The sequence below is a fragment of the Ictidomys tridecemlineatus genome, chromosome 11 (genome assembly GCF_052094955.1).
Source record: "Ictidomys tridecemlineatus isolate mIctTri1 chromosome 11, mIctTri1.hap1, whole genome shotgun sequence".
Lineage (NCBI taxonomy): Eukaryota > Metazoa > Chordata > Mammalia > Rodentia > Sciuridae > Ictidomys > Ictidomys tridecemlineatus.
In genome coordinates, this window is record NC_135487.1 from 4,714,393 (window position 1) to 4,737,870 (window position 23,478).

At 46.3% G+C, this 23,478-nt stretch overlaps 1 protein-coding gene across 4 annotated transcripts; it reads right to left on the reverse strand.

The window, feature by feature from the left end:
- Positions 1 to 1,027: 1,027 nt before the first annotated feature.
- On the reverse strand, positions 1,028 to 21,778 carry Tnfrsf9 (TNF receptor superfamily member 9). Of its 4 annotated transcripts, XM_078025190.1 has the most exons (9): positions 10,889 to 10,961; positions 10,328 to 10,425; positions 9,348 to 9,477; positions 8,519 to 8,626; positions 8,009 to 8,146; positions 7,581 to 7,647; positions 5,723 to 5,811; positions 5,114 to 5,248; positions 1,028 to 2,423 (listed from the first exon to the last, which is right to left on the reverse strand). In XM_078025190.1, the coding sequence occupies exons 2-9, from the start codon at positions 10,364 to 10,366 to the stop codon at positions 2,335 to 2,337; spliced, it is 795 nt and encodes a 264-aa protein (XP_077881316.1). In that variant the 5' UTR covers positions 10,367 to 10,425; positions 10,889 to 10,961; the 3' UTR covers positions 1,028 to 2,334. The 4 variants fall into 4 exon arrangements, with proteins under 4 accessions (XP_077881316.1, XP_077881317.1, XP_077881318.1 ...); XM_078025191.1 differs by lacking the exons at positions 10,328 to 10,425; positions 10,889 to 10,961 and adding an exon at positions 21,755 to 21,778; XM_078025192.1 differs by lacking the exon at positions 10,328 to 10,425 and having other exon boundaries at positions 10,889 to 11,001.
- Positions 21,779 to 23,478: the final 1,700 nt, after the last annotated feature.

The window sequence follows — 23,478 nt, forward strand, 5'->3', positions numbered from 1 at the left end:
CCCTCCCCGTGAACAGCTATCTTTATGACATTATTTGAAAGAACTTCTTTGATCAGGCAGCAACAGCAACCAAACGTGAACCATATAAGAAGAGAAAGATAGCTTTAATCAAATTGAATGGAGAGCTTTGTTGCTGATTAGCAGAAAGTCAAAGAAAGATGCCATTAAAAAGAAAAAAAAAATCACAAAGGAGATATTTATTATATATATAACTGACCAGAGATTATTCTCTAGAATATATAAGAAAATTCTGTGAATCAATAAGACAGACAACCAAATTTTAAAAAATAGACCAAAAGCATGAGTAAGCATTTCATTAAAAACTCAGCGGTATATAACCATGTGACAAAGTACCCATTAGTAATTGAAAAAATGCCAAAGAAAGCCACAGTGAAATGCCACTAAGTTGGCAGAACTCAGGGAGTTGATAGCACGGGTCAGGGAGGATGCAGATCAGCAGGACACTCAGTGACTCAGCCGTGTGAACTAGAGGACGTGGAGGACTCGGCTGCCCCCTTGGAAGCACTAGCCCCTCCCTGTATAAAGTTCAGGATTTTCTGTCTGTCAATCCCTAGCTGATTAGTTAGTATCTAACCAACTAAAGATGAGTGAAAGTGACGTGTATCCCTTTCCCTTAAGATAGATGGCCCATGTTCCAAGAAGGAGCTCCCTGCACCCAAATCCTGGAGTGAAATAACATAAGACAGAGCCCCAGCCATTGTGGGCACGCAGTGACAATAAAAAAAATGTACCTTTGTTCTTTGGTTGCAATCCATTAAGATTGGTGGTGGGGTGTCTTTTGTTACTTCTGCATAACCTAGCAGGTCCTAACTGTTACATGCCCTAAGATCCAGCAACTCCACCTTCAGGAAGTTTCCCTAGAGACACTGCTACCCAAAAGAACATTCATGGCAACATTTTTGGTGACTGCAAAGAACCTGAAACGCCCAAACATAACTTGGCAGAGGATGGATTGGTAAACTGTGGTGTACCGTCTTTGCCAAATGAATGCACATGACAACACACATAAGTCTTATAAATATAATTTGGAATGATTACAGCAACTCACATGTATGTCTCCATACAGCACAGTATCATTTTCACAAAGCTCAAAAATAAACACAGCTAAAAAACAGTTTTAGGACACAAAATTAAATAATAAATGATTTTTTTGAAGCAAGAAAAAGATTCCAGATTTCCTAGAGAGGTTGCCTGGGAGTGGGCAGAAGATGAGAAGGGAGGTTGCATTCTGATGGATCCTCTGACCTTGACTTTGACCCTACAAAGGGTCAGATATCAAATTTTTAGACATTGGAACTCTACAGCCTCTGACACAAGTCCTCGACTCTGCCACACTGTCGTGCAAAGGTGGCTTCTGACCAGGTGTGTGGATGTAGCTGGGTGCCCATAAAATTTTATTTATGGACTATGAAATCTGAGTTTCCAATAATTCTATGTGCCATGAGACATCACTCTTATTTTTAACCACTTAAGAATGCGAAAACCATCCTGAGCGCATAAGCCATACAAAGGCAAATGGTGGCCAGAGGATGCGGTGGGAGCTTGGTGTCCTGCACTAGTGCTTGGGCTGGGCTGAGTGCCCGGGGGCTCCTTTTTCCTTGAACTTCATGCTTTTCAGGCATGTCCCATTGATTAATGTAACGGCTCAGAGGGACAACGGCAGAAGGTGAGGGTATGAAGAGGACCCCAGCCCAGGCAAAAATATTTAAATTCTGTGATGTCTCCTTCGACCCCAAACTTAGGGGCTCTCATCATTGCTGACAGTGGAGGACATCATTGTGTTAATGACGGGACTAATGGAAAATCTGGTAGGGAATATTTACTGCTTATTCTACAGCTTATGGTCATATGTCACTTAGCACACACACAAAAAACCTGCATTGGTTTTGATGGTAATTTTGGCTGGACCACTGCCCATATGATTGAATCGAAATCTCTGTTTCTGATTGTTTGTTTGTTTGTTTGTGGGGCTGGGGATTGAACCCGGGTCCTTACACACGCTCAGCACTGAGCTCCATCCCCAGCCCCTGATGGGATTGACTTAAAAGTATCATTTTTTTTTTTTTATGGGTTTCAAAAACCTAGCCCAGTCCTGTTAAGTAGCATCTTACATTCACCACCAGCGCTGCCCCATGCTTCTGTTAAGAGTGGAACATTTGTAAAGGCCAACTCATTAGCCTTAGAGAAGACTCATGGGGCAATGCTGGGTGCTTTCTAGTGTGACACTTTTCAAAATAAAAGGACATGACAGTGAGATCACTCAATTTCTCTGGCTTCTTTCCGGCGAGTTCCGACAGCTCTTGGGATTTCACTTCACAGTTCGCATCCTCCTTCTTCTTCTTCTGGAAACCGGCAACTACAGGCGTCTTCCTCTTGGGCAGTTTGTACTGGTTTAATAAATGCTAGAAAATGATTTAAAAGACACTTATGTTTGTGGTCTAAATCACATAATGCTTATTTTCCACAAGTCACAGTCGTAGAACATTTCTAAGCAGCAAATATTCTCAGCTTTAATTTCAGCTGACTTATTTCAGAGTAACAGTGAGTATGAGCTTTTCCTGGATATTATTGAAGATTTACTTCCTTTTCCCAAATGTTTTATTGGTCTTTTAAAACTATTTTCTTTATTTTCTACAATAACTAAAAAGTCCTATGCGCGAGTGACTGTAAGCATAAAATATAAGCCATCTCCCAGGCACAGCTCTAGTTTCAATTTAGCAGTATAGTTTTTAGTCTTGGGGTTACTTGTTTAGATATTGGACAGTTTCTCTTGAATGAAATCCTGTGCTGCCTACTTTAAAGACATCTCCACCACTTCCACCCAGTGGTAACCAAAGAACCGACCTGTGTCCGGCTTCTGGATCTCCTTCTGCAAGTTCCCTTGAAGTGTTTGTGTTACTGCTGAGAAACTTTCAAATCCTAAGCAGGTATTTCCCGAGACCTGACAAGGCTCAAGGCCTATCCCAATTTCACATGCTTGCTACTCTTAAAAAAAAAACAACCAAAACCAGACAACCACACTATCCCTAAAAGGCAACAAAAACTGTCAAGACCTTCAGAAATGCCAGGGAGTTGGCTTTTGAAATTGTATCAAAGATAAACTCAAAAATGGCGCTGGAGATGCACTTCAGGCAGGTGTGGGGGGACATGCTTCTCCATATCCTTGCTACTGAATCCCGCAGAAACTCTGGATTTACATATAAAACAAACATGAGATGATACTGGCAGGTGGAAAGAAGCAGGTGGAATGGCCAAGAATCCCAGAGCCTCGAGGAACAACCTGGCAATGAGTTTTGTGGGATTTCTTTCTGCCTGAGACACCCAGGGGGGGAACCCAGAAGCCAACTCCAGTATCCCAGTGGGCGTGGTCCCATTGCACCCCAATTCCAAATACTTCTGAAAAGTATCTTAGAAAGAACTCTGCTGTCCCTTTGGGTGGGGTGGGGACAGTCCTTTAAGGTGTGGATGATGGCCTGAGAGCTGTAGACCAAGAAAGCTGAAGACTCCGAGCTTCAGAGTCGGAAGAAAATCGTCTGCAGCTCATAAACGGACAGCAGAGGTCCTGTGGCTACCAGGAAAGCACGGACAGCCCTGGGAGAGGTGGCCACTCACAAAAGAGGAACGAAATGGCCCAGCGCGGGAGGAGGCCGGCCTCCAGGTGGTGGTGGGGGGGATGCAAATCAGAACCACAAGGAGATGCTTAGGTACAGGATGGTTTCCCGCCTGCACTGCAGACAGCCCCTGTTCGCCCGCCCGTGTCAGGGTGGGCAAGAGGGGACCGTGAGTCACCACGGGGGGGGGCTTAAAAGACCCGAAATTGAGTGAAAACCGCCAGCCACGCGCACCCACGCGCACCCGCAGCCGCCTCTGCAGGGAAGGGCACTGCGTGCAGCCTCCCGGGGCCTCTGCAAGGAAGGGCGAGGGTGCAGCCTCCCAGGTCTCTGCAAGGAAGGGCAGGGGGAGCAGCCTCCCGGGTCTCTGCAGGGAAGGGAAGGGCGGGGGTGCAGCCTCCTGGGCCTCTGCAGGGAAGGGCAGGGGAGCAGCCTCAGGGCCTCTGCAAGGAAGGGCAGGGGGAGCAGCCTCCCGGGTCTCTGCAGGGAAGGGCCCGTGGGCCCAGCTGGGGCTGGCGTGGGCGGCTGTGACAGAGGGCTGCGGACGCACACATGCAGGGCTTCCGGGGAGCCAGGCCTTCTATTTATAGACCCGGTTAGAGTTTCTCTCGCAGCAGTTTGTTAACCTGGACGTTGATGCGTTTCCTAGATGCTCCCCGAGGCTCAAAGGCTGCAACTTCTAAGTAGATGCCCTCAGAGTCTCCTTCCATGTTAAATCTAGCCTGTGGTCACTCATCGGTCCTCCGTGAAGACCAAGCGCTGGTTGCCCCGTCCATGAACCATAAACTTAATTATAAACACAGCAGCTTTTGCTTAGTGGGTGCTGACCCTGTGCTGGACACCAGCTGAGTTCTTTATAGATATAGTCCCTTATTTTGACACCACATTTAAAAAAATAATAACAAATAAAATAAAGTTATTTTAAAAAACAGTCCCTTATTTAACAGATTAACAAATGGAATTTACTACTGAGATTTTCATTTGACCTAGATTGGTGTTATTATAATCCACTTAGTTAAAGCCACTTTAACCCCCCCCCCCCCCCCCAGCTCTCCCTGCCTTCCCCGGGAGCAGGTCTACACTGAAGTTAAGGCCATTCTCTTTCCTGATCCACCCTGGGCCGGGGCTCCGCAGGACAGCTGCTCGCCCCCCAAGACTGCAGCCTCCTTACCCGGCGCTTCCCTAGGGTCCTGCGACGCCAGCTGCCAGGCTTTCCCACCTCGGCACTGCTGACACTTGGGGCTGGGTCATTCTTTGTCGGGCATTCACCTGGCACTGTGGGCCCTCAGCAGAACCCTGGCCCCCCACTCCCACGGCCCCTCCTCCCATCGGCTTGCGGAAGGTCCCCTTGGGGTGGCGTTGTCCTGCTGATGACCACTGTGCTGATCTAACCGCCTTTTTATAACTTTAAAATTCCCCTTTCCTTCCTAGTAAAAAGCCTGGCCCCGAGCGCTGGTCCCATACTGTTGGGTGGGCCTTACGTTGTTTGAATAGATACAGGAACTTCTTCCTGCTCCACTTGACCATGGAGAGCCGGAGCATGAGGAAGATCAGCAGGAACACCGCCGCGGCCGAGGTCAGCGCCAGGAAGAAGGTGAGGACCTGCGCAGAGGGCCCTTGGCAGGGAGCAGAGGAGAGGTGAGGGCCGGCGGGGGGGGGGGGGGGGGGGAGGGGGCAGGTGCGCGCCAAGCCCGGGAGAAGCCTTGGCCACCCCAACCTGCGCTTAGTAAAACCCCAACACTGGGCCGTCTTCCTGGAGGCAGGCAGAAGTTAAGCAGCGTGGCCTTTCCAGCAGGGAGGAAACTGGGGCTTGTGCCCCTTACTTGTTGCTCACAAAGGGGCAGCACTGGTTTGGGATGAGTCCCAGCAGGCCTGCGGACTAACGTGTCTCAGAGGGAAACATGCCCGAGAACAGCAGGTGGATCCCAAGGCAGGTGGAAGGCCCCTGTGGGTGCCTGTAGGGTGGCATTGGAGACCTCACAACACTGAGGGGCTGTCCACAAAAACGGGATAGACACCATCCATTCACCTGGTTTTAACACAACTGTCCTGCACCCTCACAGGGACAGGCAAGGTCACTGAGCAGTTACCTGGAGAGATGTTGGGCAGAGCAGGTCCACAGACCACATCGCTGTCCTTGGTCCCCTTCTCACGTACTGATTTTCCATCCAGTGAACAGCTTAGACAGTTCAAGGAAAAGAGTTCAGATGATTACTCTAGTTACGGAGGACTCCAATGAAAACTTTGATGCTTGTCACCCACTGAAGTGGACTTGTCACGGAGGGGGGCTGTGTGCAGGAAAAAGTTCCACTTGACCATTTGGCTTCCTTCAGCTTTCACTCAGCTTTCAAGGATGCACGAAGTTCACCCCACTCACTTACGAACTGGGTTTTTCATCCCAAGCTAGCGATCCATGCCAGGCTCCCTCTGTTCAATGACAGCACACTTCAGGCTGCTGTGCCTGCTTGGCCTCTCCCCTTCCCCACCCACACACTCTTTACTCATAGTCACACATCGTGGGCACACGTGAAGGTTCAGAGAAGGTTAGGACTCCTAGCGTTTGCTTCAGACTCGCAAGGTCTGAGCCTGGACCTGCCACTTTACAGAATGACTCTGAGCAAGTTATGATGTCTTTCTGAGCCCCAGTTTTGTCATGTGCAAAGTAAGGATAGTATATGCTCGAAGGACTGATACGAAAAGTAAATGGATGAATCACACGCTTCTGCCTGCCTGACACACTCAATAAATGGTAGCTAGCATCACCATCACCACCACCATCACCATCACCATCATCATCACCATCACTATTACCATCATCATCACCATCACCATCACCAGCACCATCACCATCACCATCATCATCATCACCACCATCATCATCACCATCACCATCACCAGCACCATCACTATCATCATCACCATCACCATCACCATCATCATCATCACCACCATCATCATCACCATCACCATCACCATCATCATCATCACCACCATCATCATCACCATCACCATCACCATCACCAAAACATCACACCACCACTGTCATCATCATCACCATCACCATCACCATCATCACTATAATCATCAACACAACCATCACCATCATCACCATCATCATTGATCTGTTTTTCCCTCCTCTTAAGCTATCCCCAATCCACCCATCCTCCAGAGCCCAGTTCAATCCACTTTTCCACACACACATAAATACTCTGATCAATTTGTGTTAAAAGACCTTAAAAAAAAAGACATTCTAATCTGTTACCAATCAGCATATTTGTAAAAATACAATAAAAATGTAACTGCAAAATTATAATTAAAATGATTTTCTAGTGAGAAAATCAAATGGGAAAAAGAAAGGCATATAGAATGTGAGGCCCAGGTGTTGGTTATCAGAGACCACAGACCTCGTGGCTCTGCCAGTTTCAGGTCTCTGGAGTGTCCTCTCCTTGCCCCTTGGCTGCTGTCCTAGGCACACAAACTGCCTGTGAAGGCAGTCTCAGTGGCCCTGGGCCAGATCCCAGGTCCACAGTTACATTCTTCCATGTGCTATTGGCTGCTGTACCCCCTGTTGTGGCCCGTGGGGGACATTCTGGAGGGGAAGAAGCATGCTTTGCCCTTCTGTATCACTCTCAATGCTGGTACTGACCACCTGAGATGGGCGATCAGTGCAGAAGGTAAGAGACAGCAAAGAGACTGGAAGAAAGCAGAGGAGACCAGGCAAGGCGGAGGGTGGCAGAGTTCCCCTGGCGAATCTGATCGCAACGCTCCCGGGATTGTTTCTGGAAGAATGCCCACTGTGTGTCAAGTCACGACGCTGTCACGGTGTTCCTATCAGCACATCACTGTAGGTCTACACTCCAAAGGGGTAAACAGCTTCAAGGACAATAGTCCTGTCTTTCAAACACTTAACACAGACACGATTGTGTAAGCAAGTGAGATTATACATACTTTGTCCAGGGTCTACAGACACCACCTTCCTGATCGTTGAATGTCCCAGGGTCACAGTCTTTACAACCTTGAAGAAAGATTGAAGCATTTCATCATCTCATAACCCTCCTCTGCATTGGCAAAGTCGTTAACTTAATATAACCTTGCACTGTTTAACAGTTCTTGAAACAGAACCCGGAGATCGCCAGTTGTACGTAGGGTATTGCATTTATCTAAAATGTGTAAAAAGGCATGGTTCTGACTATTAGCAAATGTCCTGATTTCAAATCATTTCTATTTATGAGGAAAAAAGTATATCTCATTTTATTAATTAAAACATGGTGTTGATATCATGAACTTGAATATCATCACATGTTACTTTTAAGTTTCTGCATGATACACTTGCTCTACGTGACAAACTGGAATAGACACAGGAGGAGCAAACCTACCGTCTGCTGTCAGTTCCTGGCCTGGTTTACAATCTGGGTCACACATGGCACATCCTGCCCCCAAGCAGTGGAATCCTGAGATGCAGTCACACTCTGTGTCGCTGGTGAAGGAGCACGGCTTCTTGACCCTGTGGTAACCTGCAAGGCCCCAGTGCTTTGTTCCACTTGACCTCCACATCCAGGAAGCAAATTCATGTTCTTCAGCAAAAATCATGCCCACGCTCCTCCCCATGTTCCCAATGGCACATCTACTCTTGAACCTCCATAAAGACACTTTTGCACTTCGCTAATTGAAAGTTTCCCTCTTGTCAAGTGAACATTTCCTTTGAGATTTAAAAAGCCCCATCAGTAATCGCTTCTACACTAAGTACTTTTATTCAACCTGCCCACTGACTGAGGATTCCATGCCTTGGATACTTGACATATTAGATAGAGATGGAATAGAAAGTGGGGAATAAGAGTCTGCCCCCAGCCCGTCCCCCAGATGAAGGATGCGCCTTTAACACACACCTTCACACTTGGTGCATATGTTGCAGGCTCTCTGTCCGCCTGTGCTGGAATAGCTGTTGGAAGGACAGGGAATGCAAGTCTGATTCTTGCTTTTTCCACAGAAAGTACCTAAAAGGCAGACAACAGATGTACGTGTTCGGCAATGAACAGTCACCACCCAAAGCATTATAAAGTTCACAAGAAAGTTAGGATTAAAGCATTGTTTGTCTTCTAGACATCTCAGTGATAGACATTATTTTGTTTATTGACTTTTTAAAATTATACATTGGCAAGATTTCCCTTAGCATAATCACAGAGTTAGAGAAAAATACAAATGTTGTAACAAAGGAATCAAGACAAGGAAAATACTTGCCTTTGTCTATTGAACAAGAAAGAATGATTTCTCATGATTGATCCAGGAGATCAATATGACTGCATCCAGGAGAAGATTAATGTCCTTCATAGGTCCACTAGGATTCGAATATATTTGACTTTTCACACTCTGCCAAGCCGACTAGCAACGGCTTACTCTCTGCTATGGCCCAGGCTGTGCATGTGGTCTTGTGCACAAACTAGCATGACGTGAGGTCCTGCCACACCATGCACTGTTCTACCCTATCTCTGCAGCCCCGCTCCAATGCAGGAGAGAGAGCCGTAGTCCCCAGATGACCAGGTCAAGACACAGAGTTAAGTAAGTGGGCTGTGCTCACTCATCAGGTGTGTAGCATCCAATAGGCATATGTCAGCGCGTGAACACAAGGTCATTAAAAGGAGCCAGCCCTCACTGCCAGGCTAACTGAGTCATGTTTTCAACAGGACACATCAACACATGTGGGAATTTGGTACCTACCAGCTGGACAGAGGCCACAGAGATCTTCCACTGATCTTGTTCTCTCAAAATTCATGACCAACAGCACAGTCGCCACCACGTTGTAATAGCCATTCCTCATGATGGGATCCTGCATGGAGCCGATGCTATGCTAGCATAGCAAATGCCAAAAGAATTCTGATGGAATGAGCCGGTCACACCAATGTCACTGTGTGAGATGTAACAAATCCCAAGGACAGGGGGCTTTCTCCTTCCAGAATAATCTTTATTTCAACCACTACTTATACCATTTCACAGGACTACAACTCAGGGTACTTTAGGAGCAACTAATAATGGAATATTATGGAAAAGTAGCAAATCCATCGACTTCTACAATAAGAAGTGTGACTAAACACAGCTTTGTGCATGTTTGCCAAAGAGTGAAATTTTCAACCTGTTCCACAAAAACTATGGCAAAAGCCCACGGGACTCTCACAGATACAAGCATCAGCACCCAGATTTCAATGCCAGTTAGTTGCTGCCTTGTGCAGAGCGGTCATTTGAACCATGGTCTGGCTCCCTCAGGGCTGAGTAGCTGCCTGTGCAAAGCGGGTGGTCAATGTGGCCCAGTTGCTATGACGACGCTGGCCAGAGGAGGCTACTGCAAAGGCACACAGTGTTATCCCTTGGGCACCAGCTCCCAGGGACAGAGAAGTCTAAGCATAACAAGATGACTCTGATGTCTCACCCCCCTGCATCCCTCAGATTGCCTGCTTTGCTGAACTTTCCCACAAATAACTGTTTTTAAAAAGTACCTTTATTTTATTTATTTATTTTTATGTGGTGCTGAGGATCAAACTCAGGGCCTTGCATGTGCTAATCGAGCACTCTACCGCTGAGCCCCAACCCCAGCCCCACAAATAACCTTTTTGATGAAACTTGTCTAATAATGTGCTGAGCTAGCTCTGGGTCCGTCCTCCCTCATCAGGGGATGGAGAACCCCTGGCTCCAGCTTCCTCTACCTGTGGGTCTGTCTTTTCTTCATCCCCCATTGCTCCCATCTGGTTCTGAATTGACCCAGGCACTGCCTCAGAGACAGAGTCCTCACAGAGAGTGGCACCTGTCAGTTGCATTCAACAAGAAGATACTTCAGTTACTGTTCCTTCTTTGAGCACCTAATTGTTAACTTCATATATATATAAACACTGATGGATCTTTATTTTATTCATTTATTTATATGTGGTGCTGAGAATCGAACCCAGTACCTCCCACATGCCAGGCAAGTGCTCTCCACTGAGCTACCACCGGAGCCCTAATTGCTAACGTTTTAAAGACCTCTCTTCTCAAGTCATCATCACATTTTCTTAAACCTAGACATGAACTTGCCTATTGTGGAACTTGAAGCTTGTATAGTATCAACGCTAAGGAGTAAAGACATCTCTTCCTTTTTTAAATCTTTATATAGTAGGCTGTGGAATAGAAGGTATTCTAAATCAGAAGGGGAGAGATCTAGAAATGTACAAGGAGAACAGTTTCCACCCTCACCCCGTCCTGGGTCCTCTGTCTAACCCCAGTGAACCTACCTTGCGATCTCAGAGGAGCAGAGAACTTTCCACTCCTGGGTACAGCAGCCAAGTGCTGCAGCTCGGGAGGACTGCAGGTCAAACAACAGGGTGACTCAGCCAGGCGGAGCTTCTTGGGAAGTCCCCACCACAGCTCCGATAGGGCTCATTTGTGTGCTGACCTCAAAATCCCCAGAGCCCCTGTCCCTTCTTGACTATGGCACTTCAGACCATTTTTGGAAGTGGCTTCTACTAGGACATTTCCCAAATGACTTTGGGGAAAGGATCTTGCCACTTAAAGCAGTGACTTATGTCAAAGCTTTCAGTGTGTCCTTAAAGTAGTCAAGATGGGAGGGATGAGACCGACTTCTGAAGACGGGGTTTTGCTCCATGCAGGACCTTGACTCCCTACTAGTGGTGCTGCTCTGGCCCTTGCCGGGTGTGCAGCTGGTGCAGTGGCACAGACCCAAGCCTTGGGGAGCCTGCACAGTCCCTGCAGGGCCGGTGGGGAGCAGGGATTACCCATGTTATCATTGGGCAGCATCATACAAAAGAGAGCGCTGTCCGTCAGGCTGTGAGCAGGACAGGAAGCCCATTAGAACCTGGGCTACCGGCTCCTTTTTCCTGTGCTCCTCCTGTGTGATTGGGGAGGAAGGAGGGAGAATGAAGGCAAGGGATCACAGTTCTCATATGGCGTTAGGTGACATTATTGGGCAAAGTAGAGATCCATGAGATATTTTTAGAAGTCCATGATTTTAAATTAAGAAAAGGAAGAGGGGCTGGGGCTGGGGCTCAGTGGCAGAGCGCTTGCCTGGCATGCATGAGGCACTGGGTTCGATCCTCAGCACCACATAAAAATTAACAAATAAAATAAAGGCATTCTGTCCATCTACAACTACATTGCTATATTGTATAGCAAACTAAGAAAAAGGAAGAGGAGGAGAGGAAGGAGGAAAAGGAGGAGATGAAAAGGGAGACGAAAGTAAGAGAAGGAAATGGAAGGAAGAAAAGGGGAGGAGGAGGAGGAGGAGGAGAACGGGAAAGAGGCTCCGGAGACTCTAAGATGACCCCCTGACCCCCCACCAGGGGCGAGGCACCCTCAGGAAGATGGCTAGGAGAGCACTGGCTGAAGTGGGTCAGAAGGGCAATATCAAGAGTGGTTTTGACTAAAACAGGCTTTATTAGGATCCAAACAGAAAAGAACAGCTTCCCCACAGGAGAACTGACCTGACCAGGAGGCAGGGAGAGGAGGCAGCTGGAATTCTACATCCCCATGTGCTAAAATTAACACGGTTTGGCTTCACTCCAAGCATGTCACTGTCCTTAGAAATTCTCACTGGCTTCCTGGTGCCCCAGATAAAACCTAGACCCTGTAGTCCAGGACTGAGGGACCTCCTGAATCTACCCTCGGCTTGCCTTTTAAAAAGCTAAGACTAAGTTCACATAGCATAAAATTCAACATTTGAAAGTGTACCATCCGTTGGATTTTAGTATATTTACTATGCTGTACAACCATCACTATTAATTCCAGAACATTTCAACCGAGCAAGAAGAAATCCTACCCCTACTAGCAATCACTCCCATTCTCTCTACCCCAGCCCCCAGCACCCACTAACCTACTTTGACTCTATGAATTTGTATATTCTAGGAATGTCACGAAAACGCAACCGTACGATATGTGGCTTCTTTAATTTTACATAAAGTTTTCAAGTTTCATCATGTTGTAGCATGTCTTGGTATGGCTTTCCTTTTTGTGGCTCAATAATATTCCATTGCACATTTTGCTTATCCATTCATCAGCTGATGGACATTCAGGGTATTTTCACTTTGGGATCATTTGCTGCTGTGAACGGTCACACATAGGTTTTTGTGTGGACCTATATTCTCAGTTTTCTTAAAGGTGTCCTAGGAGATACATTGTTACATTGTATGGCAATTGTTTCCCTTTTGGAGAAGCTGCCCAACCCTTTTCCACAGCAGCTGTACCTGCTTCACATTCCCACCAGTGACAAATGAGGGTTTCAGTTTCCCTGAATTAACAACAACAACAAATCATGGGCATCCTAGAAGGTCCGGCATGGTATCTCAATGCATTTTGATTTACTACCTGCATCCCAATTTCATCACATTTGTGAATCCTGTTCCAGGAGCAGCTGTGCGTGGAGCACAGTGTGTTGCTGTCAGGTGGACTTGGGCAGGTTTCTTAATCTCCTTAAATCCCACCTTTTCTACCCATTCCTTACAGGCACAGCAACACTGACCATCCTCCTCGGTTATCTAGGGTTAGCGGGAACAGTGAAGGTAGTGTTCCCATCTCAATACCTGGCATGTGGTTCAGAAGGAAAAGTAACTCTTAAGAGATTGTTTTTAGATATTCCTTTTCCTCTGTCCACATTGGCCATCAGTAAAGTCACAACAGGACAGTGGGCAACATGGGGGAAGAGTTTTGGAATGCCCGGCTGCAGACCCTGAGAGCCAACTGTCCTTTGATCTAGCCAGGTCACCTGCCTGACCTGGGCAGTGCTGGCTGCATGTAAGAGCATTGCACCAGGAGAATGAGCCTGCTGATTCCTCCTTGCCCTTCAGAGTCACCAGCTAACCCACAGGCCCCTCATTGACATGTGTTCTGTGCTCAACCTGCGCAGCATGACATTTAACAGGGCTGGATTCTCATTTAAGTAAATGCTACCTACTTGTCTACATTTGTATGTCTGTGGGCAGAGCTGTCACCCCCGCAGGAGTGACGGGAGTGACGTGGTTCTTGCTTAGCTCACTTTCTCAGGCTTGCAGGCCAGGGACACAAAAGTCTTCACTGAGCTCAAAGATTCTCAGAATTAGTTTTATCAGCCTACAGTTAAACCAGACCAACCACTTCAGGATTATTCTACCAAGGCTGCACTCCACTTTATTCACCTCTCGGTAGTTTTGTGTGATAAAATCATCCTAGTAAGCTCCAGCAGACGATGCAGCTAACCAGAATTACAATCTCAGCCACCTAAAGGCACAGTATTCATTTAGTATGATTTTCATTTACTTTAAAATATGTATCCTATCACGTTACTCCACTATGCCTTCTGACCTTCCAGATGCTACAGTCAGAACCTTCCCAACTAAGTCCGAGTGATTCCAATGAAACATCAGCACTTTGGCAATATTAAGATATTAGTTGGGCTTGTGGCTCAGCAGTGGAGCCTTGCCTAGCACGTGAGAGGCCCTGGGTTTGATCCTCAGCACCACATAAACATAAGTAAAGGTGTTGTATCCAACTACAATTGAAAAATAAATATTTTTTTAAAGTATCAGTTGAGGACTAATGCATTCTGAACATCTCATTCTAAGCCAAGGAATAGCTTTTGTTTAATTGTGATTGACTCTGGGTCTAATGGAGAAGATCTCAAGCGAGTGTAACTTTGAGCTAAACAGCATGAGGACTTGACTACTCTAAACAAAATAATGATATCTAGAAAAACAGCCCCTCAAAGCAAGCAGCCTATAAGACATGCCCCTGTCCTCCCGGGGCGCACTGTGGAGGCACCGCCCTGTGGAATAGTCCTGCTCCCACTGCTCATCCTCGGGAAGGTCTACCCCCAGAGGCCTGTCCCTGCCGCCTGCCCCAACACTGCTGGACTCCCACAGGGCTTGAGGTGCCAGTGGGTGCACTGAGGCCTGGAAGGGGAAAATGAAGGGACCTAGGAGACAGGAGAAAGAGCAGGAAATGAGGGGGGGGGCAGTGGGAGTGCCAGCAGCACTGAACCTGGGCTTCTCCCCCTTGTTTGCACATTCCTGTGTGGAGTCCATTTATATGTCTGTGTCTCGAATACTTCAGAGCACCCACCACTCTGCAGTGCCCAGAACAGAGCACTGGGAGAAGCCGGCACACCATGTCCAAACAGTTAAAAGTTACACATCCAACCAGCGCCGTGGCGCACGCCTGTAATCCCAGCAGCTGGGGAGGCTGAGGCAGGAGGACCATGAGTTCAAAGCCAGCCTCAACAACTTAGCGGAGCCCTAAGCAACTCAGTGAGATCCCCTCTCTAAATAAAATACTAAAAAGGGACTGGGGATGTGGCTCAGTGGTTAAGTGCCCATGTGCAACCCCCAGTACCAAAAAGAAAATAAAAAAGTTACACATCTAGTGAAATATGTTGCTAAAGAAAATGCCTGCTCTCCAGCACAGGGCCCATGAATCACATGCACACGCACGAACACACACACACACGCACATGCGCAAACTCACAATGAGTGAGTGACGGGAGACATCCAACTTTAAACATTGATGCCATCTGCTCTGGGGACCCCTGTGGTCAGGCCACTAGCAAATATTTCAGCATGTCCATGTGTCCGGGAAACAGCGTGTGATGGCAGCTCCCCTTGGCGAGGGCTGTGGGCTGTGCAGCTGCGAACACCAAGCCAGGGAAGGTGCGCACCAGAGCGCCAGGGAGGGGCGGGGACGCGAGTCGCCCGAGCCCTGGCAGACACCAAGGCTGTGACCGATTCCTGCAGTCTCTTCTTATGACATGTTATGGAAGTCATAGTTCTCAGAAATCTCAAGTGGACATTTTCTTGATCCTACTTACGTATTTGTGGCTCTAGAAGACCTTTGAGCCATGGAATTCCTAACAGTTGCAAGTGGACTTAGAGGAACACTGTGATATCAAACCATTCTTACTACTCTTGAGTATGCATAGGTGCAATACAGTCTAAGAAACCCAATACTAATTACACATGAGCATCACCTGGAATGACTCTAAGCCCCAGAATTTAAAAATAATTCTAATTTTAAATAACAATACAATTTAAGTAAATTTAAAAACAAAAATCTCAGATTATTTAAATATTTTCTTTTTATCCACAGTTTATATTTTTAATTTTTATAGGTAGGTATGGGAGTGTGAAGGATAGTAGAGTGAATCAGACATTACTCTATGCACATATATGACTACACAACTGGGGTGATTCTGTACCAGAAGAATGAGAAAATATATTCCATTAATGAATGATATATCAAAGTGAATTCTACGGTCATGTATATCTAATTAAAACAAATAAGAAATACAAAAAAGAGAAAAATGAATAGGGAATTTTGAAATGTTTAGAAGAATAGCTTTAAAAAAAATAAAAAACAGCTGGGTGCAGTGGTGTAGGCCTATAATCCCAACAGCTTGGGAGGCTGAGGCAGAAGGATTTTGAGTTCAAAGCCAGCCTCAGCAACAGCGAGGCAAGGTACTAAGCAACACAGTGAGAACCTGTCTCTAAATAAAATACAAAATAGGGCTGGAGATGTGGCTCAGTGGTTCAGTGCCCTGAGTTCAATCCCCAGTACCCCACCAAAAAAAATGAAAAACAATTTTAATTCAGAAATTGTACATAAACTCATAATTTACTTTAAACAAATACATTCTGTGCACACTGAGTATATTTTATTTTTTTAGTCCTTTAAGGCATTACTATAACCAAAACACAAATTAAATGAAATTCTTTCTTTCAATGCACGAAGTAAAAGCAAAAATAATGTATTTTATGGAGTAAATAACCCAAGAATTGATGAATCACCTAAACAATGTCAGCCCATTAGACACTGATATATCTGCAACTGTAATTAAACTAAATTCAATCTTCTTTGTGACTTTGCCAACTTTTCCACATAAAAACAACTGTTTTTGATTTTGTTCTTTGCAGACTACTCCATCAAATTAGTAGAACAGAGCACCTTCCCCTTTGGCTTATTTACCACTTTTAAATATTTAGATGGTCTGTGGGCTCCCTTTCTGTTCTTGCTCTAGGCCCCAAAAGTGTGGAGATCGTGTGAAGTGGCACTTGGTATGGATTCAGTACACTGGTTATTTTGCGGGGTGCTGGGTACCAAACCCAGGCCTTGTGCATGCTGGCACACGCTCTACCAGTGAGCGATGTTGCAGTCCAGAGAAATTTAATGAATGAGTGAATGAATGCTTCATTTGCCAATTCCAGCCTTAAAATGTGCCTCCCTCTTTCCTTTCCTTTTTATTTATTTCCTTGGGAAATCGTTCTTGAATGCATACTTCAACCCAAGTTCTTTTTTTTAATATTTATTTTTTAGTTATAGGCGGACACAATGTCTTTATTTTACTTTATGTGGTGGTGAGGATAGAGCCCAGTGCCTCACACATGTGAGGTGAGCACTCTACCTCTGAGCCACAACCTTAGCCTTCAAGCCATGTTCTTTAATTACACTTTAAATATTCTTTGGAAATTAGGGCACATAGAAGCCAGGTAGCCACCTTGCCCAGGGTCACACAGTGAGGAAGGAGAAGAAAAGGGATTCAGACTTGGCCATCTGGCCCCAGAGCCCACCCCCTCACAAGGGCTCTCCCCAGCCTATGGTGCTGGCGAGGGAACCCAGGACCTTGTGCCTGGCGGGCAAGCGGTCTACCATTGCACTACATCTCAGCCTCCAATGACTGTTAACCTATCTGTGCCCAGGAACCCTTTCAGCTTGTGGCCCCTATGCTCTGGAATCTTCTCAGAAGCAAACAGGTAACAGAGGAAGCCAATTACTGGAAATATACCTACTAAATATTTAAAACCCCAATCTGTGATGTGGTACTGTATGAGCTTCTGCACTAATACCTGCCCACCATAGTTTCCAACTAATTATAAACATAAATGATATTTGAGATAACTTCTATTTCTCTTGGTGCAAAACCATGGGTACTGTTTCTTCAGTTATGCTTTGTGAATTTCTGCACTCAAAACTGAAGGAAATACTAGATTCCTGTTAGAGGTTAGTGAAAATAAAGATGGATTTTTTTCACCCAGGTTCAGAGATCCACTAAACTTTATCTACTCCCATTTGGATCTATGGGCATCTGTGGGCACCAGGTCACAGTCCCTGTGTGAAATCTCTTCACTGCTTTTCATGCACTTAAACAGCTTGAGTTCTGAAAACTTGCTCTTACTCCAAAGTGGAGACCTATCTTCACTTTATTTCTTCAGGTCCTTACACTGTCCCTTAAGGAAAAGCCATCTGCATCCTTCGTTCCCCTTGCCAACCTCACCATGATGGCAGTTTTAGGTTATTGTTTCCTCCTTTCCTCTGCTCTGGTCCCCTCATCACTGAGTTTAAACAAAGGCAACTGCTGTGTTGATAAATAAGTGTTTTCTAATAATAGCTAATAGTCGAGGGTGGCTTGCTGCATTGTAGCTGTGATGCTGAATACTTGAACTCCTTAAACTGCCCTTTCACGCACTCTGCCAGGTAAGAACAGTTGCTACGATGCTAATGTTGGAGAGACAGAAGCTGAGGGAGGTCAAGTAACTGAGCCAAGGATTAATGTCCTCACAACAACCCTCTCTGGAGCACAGAGGTTCTGTTGCACCTGCTTTATGGATGGGAACCTGGGGCAGGAAGGATCAGTCATTTGTTCAAGAACACATAGACTTCAGAGCAGAGCTGTCTATCACCCCCAGCCAGGCTGGCCCCCAGGAGAACGCAGCCTCCTACTGCACCGTGCTGCCTCAGCTAAGGAAGGGGAACTAGGATGGATCCCAGGACTTCTCATTCCAAAGCGACCTTAACATTGGGCCAACAGTGATGACTGACTCAGGAGCTACTGGCAGTGGCTCATTCCTGTGAATGAACCAAAAAAAAAAAACATGTTGACTCAGCAACCCAGAGTAAGATTGTCAATTCAGTGGTTTGAGAGCCAAATCGGAAACCACAGTAGATCTCATCTACGTGAATGACTACCAAGAAACCTACGGTCAATTTAACCTTTGAGAAATGCGATGAAGGGCAGAGCCCATGGTCTCATAGAAGTCACATCTTAGAGGGAGCTAGACTGGGGGTATAGCTCAGGAGTAGAGTGTATATTTACCATAGGCAAGGCCCTGGGTTCAATCCCTAGCCACTCACCAATAGATAGATAGATAGATAGATAGATAGATAGATAGATAGATAGATAGATAGGGCATGTAACAAAAAACTATTAAGTAAACAAGTGTTTTCTATTTTGTACTTTGAATTCTGATGAAGACAATTACCAAATACCACCAAGGGGAAAAATATTCTTTGGACTGCAAGTGACAACTTGCAAAGCAACATCATCCCCTCAAAGTGAAACTGTCCTGAAGTATATTGACTTTGAGGCCATCTATCCCTAGCATTCACCTTAACCCTTGGGAAGGAAAGTACCATTAAAATTAATTAATATCCAAATTTATCTGATTATTTCAAAAATTTAACTTTTGTCAACATTCAAGAATTCTTTCTCCAAATAAGAAGCAAGATTTTAGGGGACATATTTTGTTTCCTCTTGAACTTTTTCATTATCAAATACTTCCATGCACAAATCATTCTAGTTATTCTTTCAAATCTATGTCTTCCTGAGTTTCCATTATAATAGATGATCACTGCAAAATCCATTTGTTTTCATTAAGCTCTTTTGTTTTTAGTTAAAATGTTGTCACACTAAATCAGAGTTCAAATGTACTAATGTACTTGCATATAAGTTGTAAATACTTTACAGAGAGAGAGAGAGAGAGAGAGAGAGAGAGAGAGAGAGAGACAGACAGACAACAGGGTGTTACATTCAACCTTAAGCAATTTCCAAGTTTCATATTACTAAATTATTCCTGGAGCTGATGTGGCAGAGCACGTGCTTCTCACACCTGTAGCCATGCTGGTTCAATCCCCAACACCAACATAAATAAATAAAAATTTAAAAAATAATAAATTACTACTCTCTAACCCTTATTGCTACAATGAATTCAGCAAGTATTTATGGAATGTCTGATGCACATCTGCCAGTATCTGACCGTTTACTTCCCCGACTCTGCATCTTGCCACTCTTGACTTCCTTGCTGTTCTTCATGCCAAACACACTCCTGCTGCAGGGCGGTGCTTTGCTCTTCTGTCCTCTAACAGGCTCTCTCCCCCCCCCCCCCGACTCTCTGTATGACTTGTTCCCTCAACTTATTTAGGTTTTCTCCATGGAAAAAAAAAAGTGGTTTTTGACCACACTCTAAAAAAGCATGCACATGTGTATACACACTTGTTATTTCTCTTTCCCTCTTTTACTCTCCTTCATAGTACATATTATGTGACAGAGCACATACACCATCGTGGTCCCCCAAATAACATCATATTGCTTAATGACTTCATGGTCATCATAATGTTTAAGTATATGTAATACAGATAGTCACACAACAAAATTGCTTCACAACACATTTCTTAGAACATACCTCATCATTAGGCAACACATGACTTTTATCTATTTGAGTATGAGTTTATTGTCTATCTCCCCCCAGAGAAAAAGTGCCATGAGAAGGGATATCCTTTGTTCACTGTTGTAAACCTGGCCAAAACCACAAAAGAGGCCAATAAAAACTTCTTCTTGAATGAGTCTTAATGTCTGGAAGGCATATAGAGATGAGGCACTATCCCAACAGCTTTCACAGTCGTTGGAAAAAGGAAGATGTTACATAAATAAGGCCACACAGCCTCACAGACACAATTACTATAGGACAAAGTGCTTTGAGGACACAGAGGAAATTTCCTGGAGGGACTGGCACTGTAATGAGGTTTTGCAGGATGGAGAATACACTGAAGAGCTGACACAGAAGCAGAAGTCATTCGGGGTAGACAGAACTACTTCTGTGGAAATATGAAGGAGGCAAAGTGCTGGGTATATTACAGGAACAGAGAAAATGAGTGAGGAGGAAGAGTAAGAAGAATTTGGAAGATAAGAAAAGTGTTTGAACCTCACTGTGGCAGAATGACGATGTGGCTGGCATTGCCACTGCTGATTTTAATGCCCTGAATATGAGTCACTGCTGAAGACAGCAGCTCCGCAGTCCTATAATCATGCAAAAGGTCACCAAAACACTCTGTTCTCACCCTCAGTGTAGCCACTGCTCCGAAGTAGGTGGGCTTTGAGATATGGAAGGGACCTGGGGGATACAGTCAGGGGACAGGGGCAGGAGTAGCCAGAGGTTTTGTGAGACTCATATGGGAACGGCTGGGGGATACTGATTACCTATTGAGAGAAACGTTGGTGTGCCTCCAGATCATCGTGTTTCCAAAACACTGGAATCTGAAGTTACGGTGGAGGCAGACTGAGAGTGAGGAGGGCAGTGGAAACAATGAGCAGCACCAGCGTTTCCATCGGGGCTGGTGTTCGACACGGATCTCACTAGGTCCTCGCCACCTGTGGCAGGCACCGCCGTCCACCCTTCTCTCGTTCTAGAACCTGCGAGCCTGGCAGTGCGTTTCCCAACCCCCCGAGTGCACAGAGGGGCAGCCGTCGCCCCAAGGCGGAGCCCAGCTCCCACAGGCTCTGCAGACTTCAGGGCTAGCGCGTCAGGCTACACCGCCGCGCGAACCCGGGCGCCCTGGGGCCGCGGCCCGCACCTGCAGGCCTCTCTGCCCCCGGAAGTTCACAGGACAGCTGGGGGCACCGCGAGCCCCAGGCGACGAGAACCCACGCGCGGGAACCCTAAGGAAGGGACCTTCCGGAGGCCTCCGTCCGGCGGCGCAAGGCAGGCCCCGCCCAATCGGCGCGCCCCCTCTCGCCCCGCCCCCTGCGGCCTGCCTCGGCCAATCCCGAGCGCCGCCGGGGCCGTGGCCCACGGACGAGGGCCTTACGTCACTGCGGGCCCTCTCGCCTCTTCCGGCGCCCGGCGCGTCGTGGGAGTCGCACGTGGCCCACGCTCGGGGGGCTTTTCACACCGGGTGGGCTGAGGCGGAGCTGTTCTTGGGACCCCACACAGACCCTGGTGTCAGAATTTCCGCGTCGCCCCAGCGCGGCCTCAAATGTCAGGCTCGCCCACTCTTCTCCGGCGTCGCCGCCCTAACCTCTCGGGGGCTCGCCGGGGAAATTCGCCGGACCTCCCTGGCGCGCCCCTCACCTGGCCTGGCTGCTTTTGAAACATACTCGTCTGTGACGCCCAGAGGTCTGCCGGCAGCCCCGGTGGCCTGTGTCCTGGTGGCCCAAGGACTTAGACGTGGGAAATGGGATTAGAACAGGAAGAAGTTGGTTGAGGTCACCTTAATCCATGGTGGTCAAGAAAAGTGCCAGTCACGTACGGCGCAGGGGTTACCGAGCACCTGCTGTACGCGGCTGCGAGGGCGCAGCGGTGGCCCGGACGCGAGGTCCGCTCCTGGAGTTCCCAGAACTCCTGCAAGAGCGACCGCAACAGTAGACCAGACAGAACGCAGGAGTGATAAGTGCTATGGATGAAGTAATAGGCTACCCGTAGGGGATGAGTTAGTATTATTCAGTTGAGATGACTAAATAAGAGGGACCCATGGGCTGCGGGGTGGATAGTAAAGAACTGGAGCAGTCTTTCTGCTGTGGTGATCAGGTGTGTGTGTGGGTAGTGTTCAGGAACCAGGATGAGAAGGACCCTGGGTGACTTGCTGACAGAGCCATTTCTCCGTTATTGGATTGAGAAATTCTCTGGAGCAGGACACCATATCTTCTTAAATGTCGCAACTGCTGTAAGAAATTAAGTTCCTTGAAAATAGGGAGACTTTTTAAAAGTTTGTACTTTCCACAATGCAAAGACTTGTCAAATGTTGAGTTAAAAAGGTAGTAGATGGGATGCGGCTCTTCTACCTGGAAACAGGGGACTGAACTAGGAGGTGTCTTCATTGCCAGTACTAGTAATACTTTTTTGGTAAATGGTTGAATATTTTTGGCTGTAAATGTGTGATGAGCAATATGTATGAAATATGGAGAGCCATGGGTGTTACATTATTAATTCTGACAGCATATGGTGGGTAGAGTGTGAAAATTGACATCAGAATATTTGAATTTGACCAAAACTGCAGGACCTTTCTAGACCTCAGACTTCATAATATGTCAAATGAAAATTGTGATGTGCCTTCCAAAAATTCAATATATATTGTCTAAAGCTAGTAAATGAGAAAGAAAATATTAGCCCCACTATTTTTAAATTCTGAGGTAATTACCAGAATAAATAAGAAGTTGAATTATATATTTGGCTCTGGGGAACAGGGTTGAGGGTACAAGAGTTAAGTTTGAGAATTACTGCTCTGTAGCAAAACCCAGCTACCATAGTTTGCCACCTGGCTGGAGTGACTTTGCCCCAGGTTGCCAGCTGTGCAGATTGGCTGAGGCAGTTCTGTTCCACATGTGTGTGTTCTGAAACCTGCCTTTGAGGGGGCAGCAGCAACTTCCCCAGGGGAAAGCTTTTCCTGTGACAATTTAAAAGTGCAAAAGCACAGGCCTGGAGATCAGATCAGTTCTTTGAAGGCTTCAATCTGTTCTGTTAACATCCATTGATCAAAAAGAAGGCCAAACCCAAAAGTCAAGGAAGCACATTCACACAGATAGAAGGGGAAAGAATGACTATTTCTGAAAATATACTATCATAAGTGATATTTGAGTTTTAAAAACTGTACAATATATTAATTTGATAAAAATTAATGCTGACTCAGATCCATTTCAATTCTTGTTGATGCAGATGTCTCAGGAGTGTTTAACTCCTGTGTGTCTGCCCCTTCCCATTTTTACTGGACCGGGGATTGAACACAGGGGCACTTGCCCACTTAGCCACATCCCCAACCCTGTTTTGTATTTTATTTAGAGACAGGGTCTCGCTGAGTT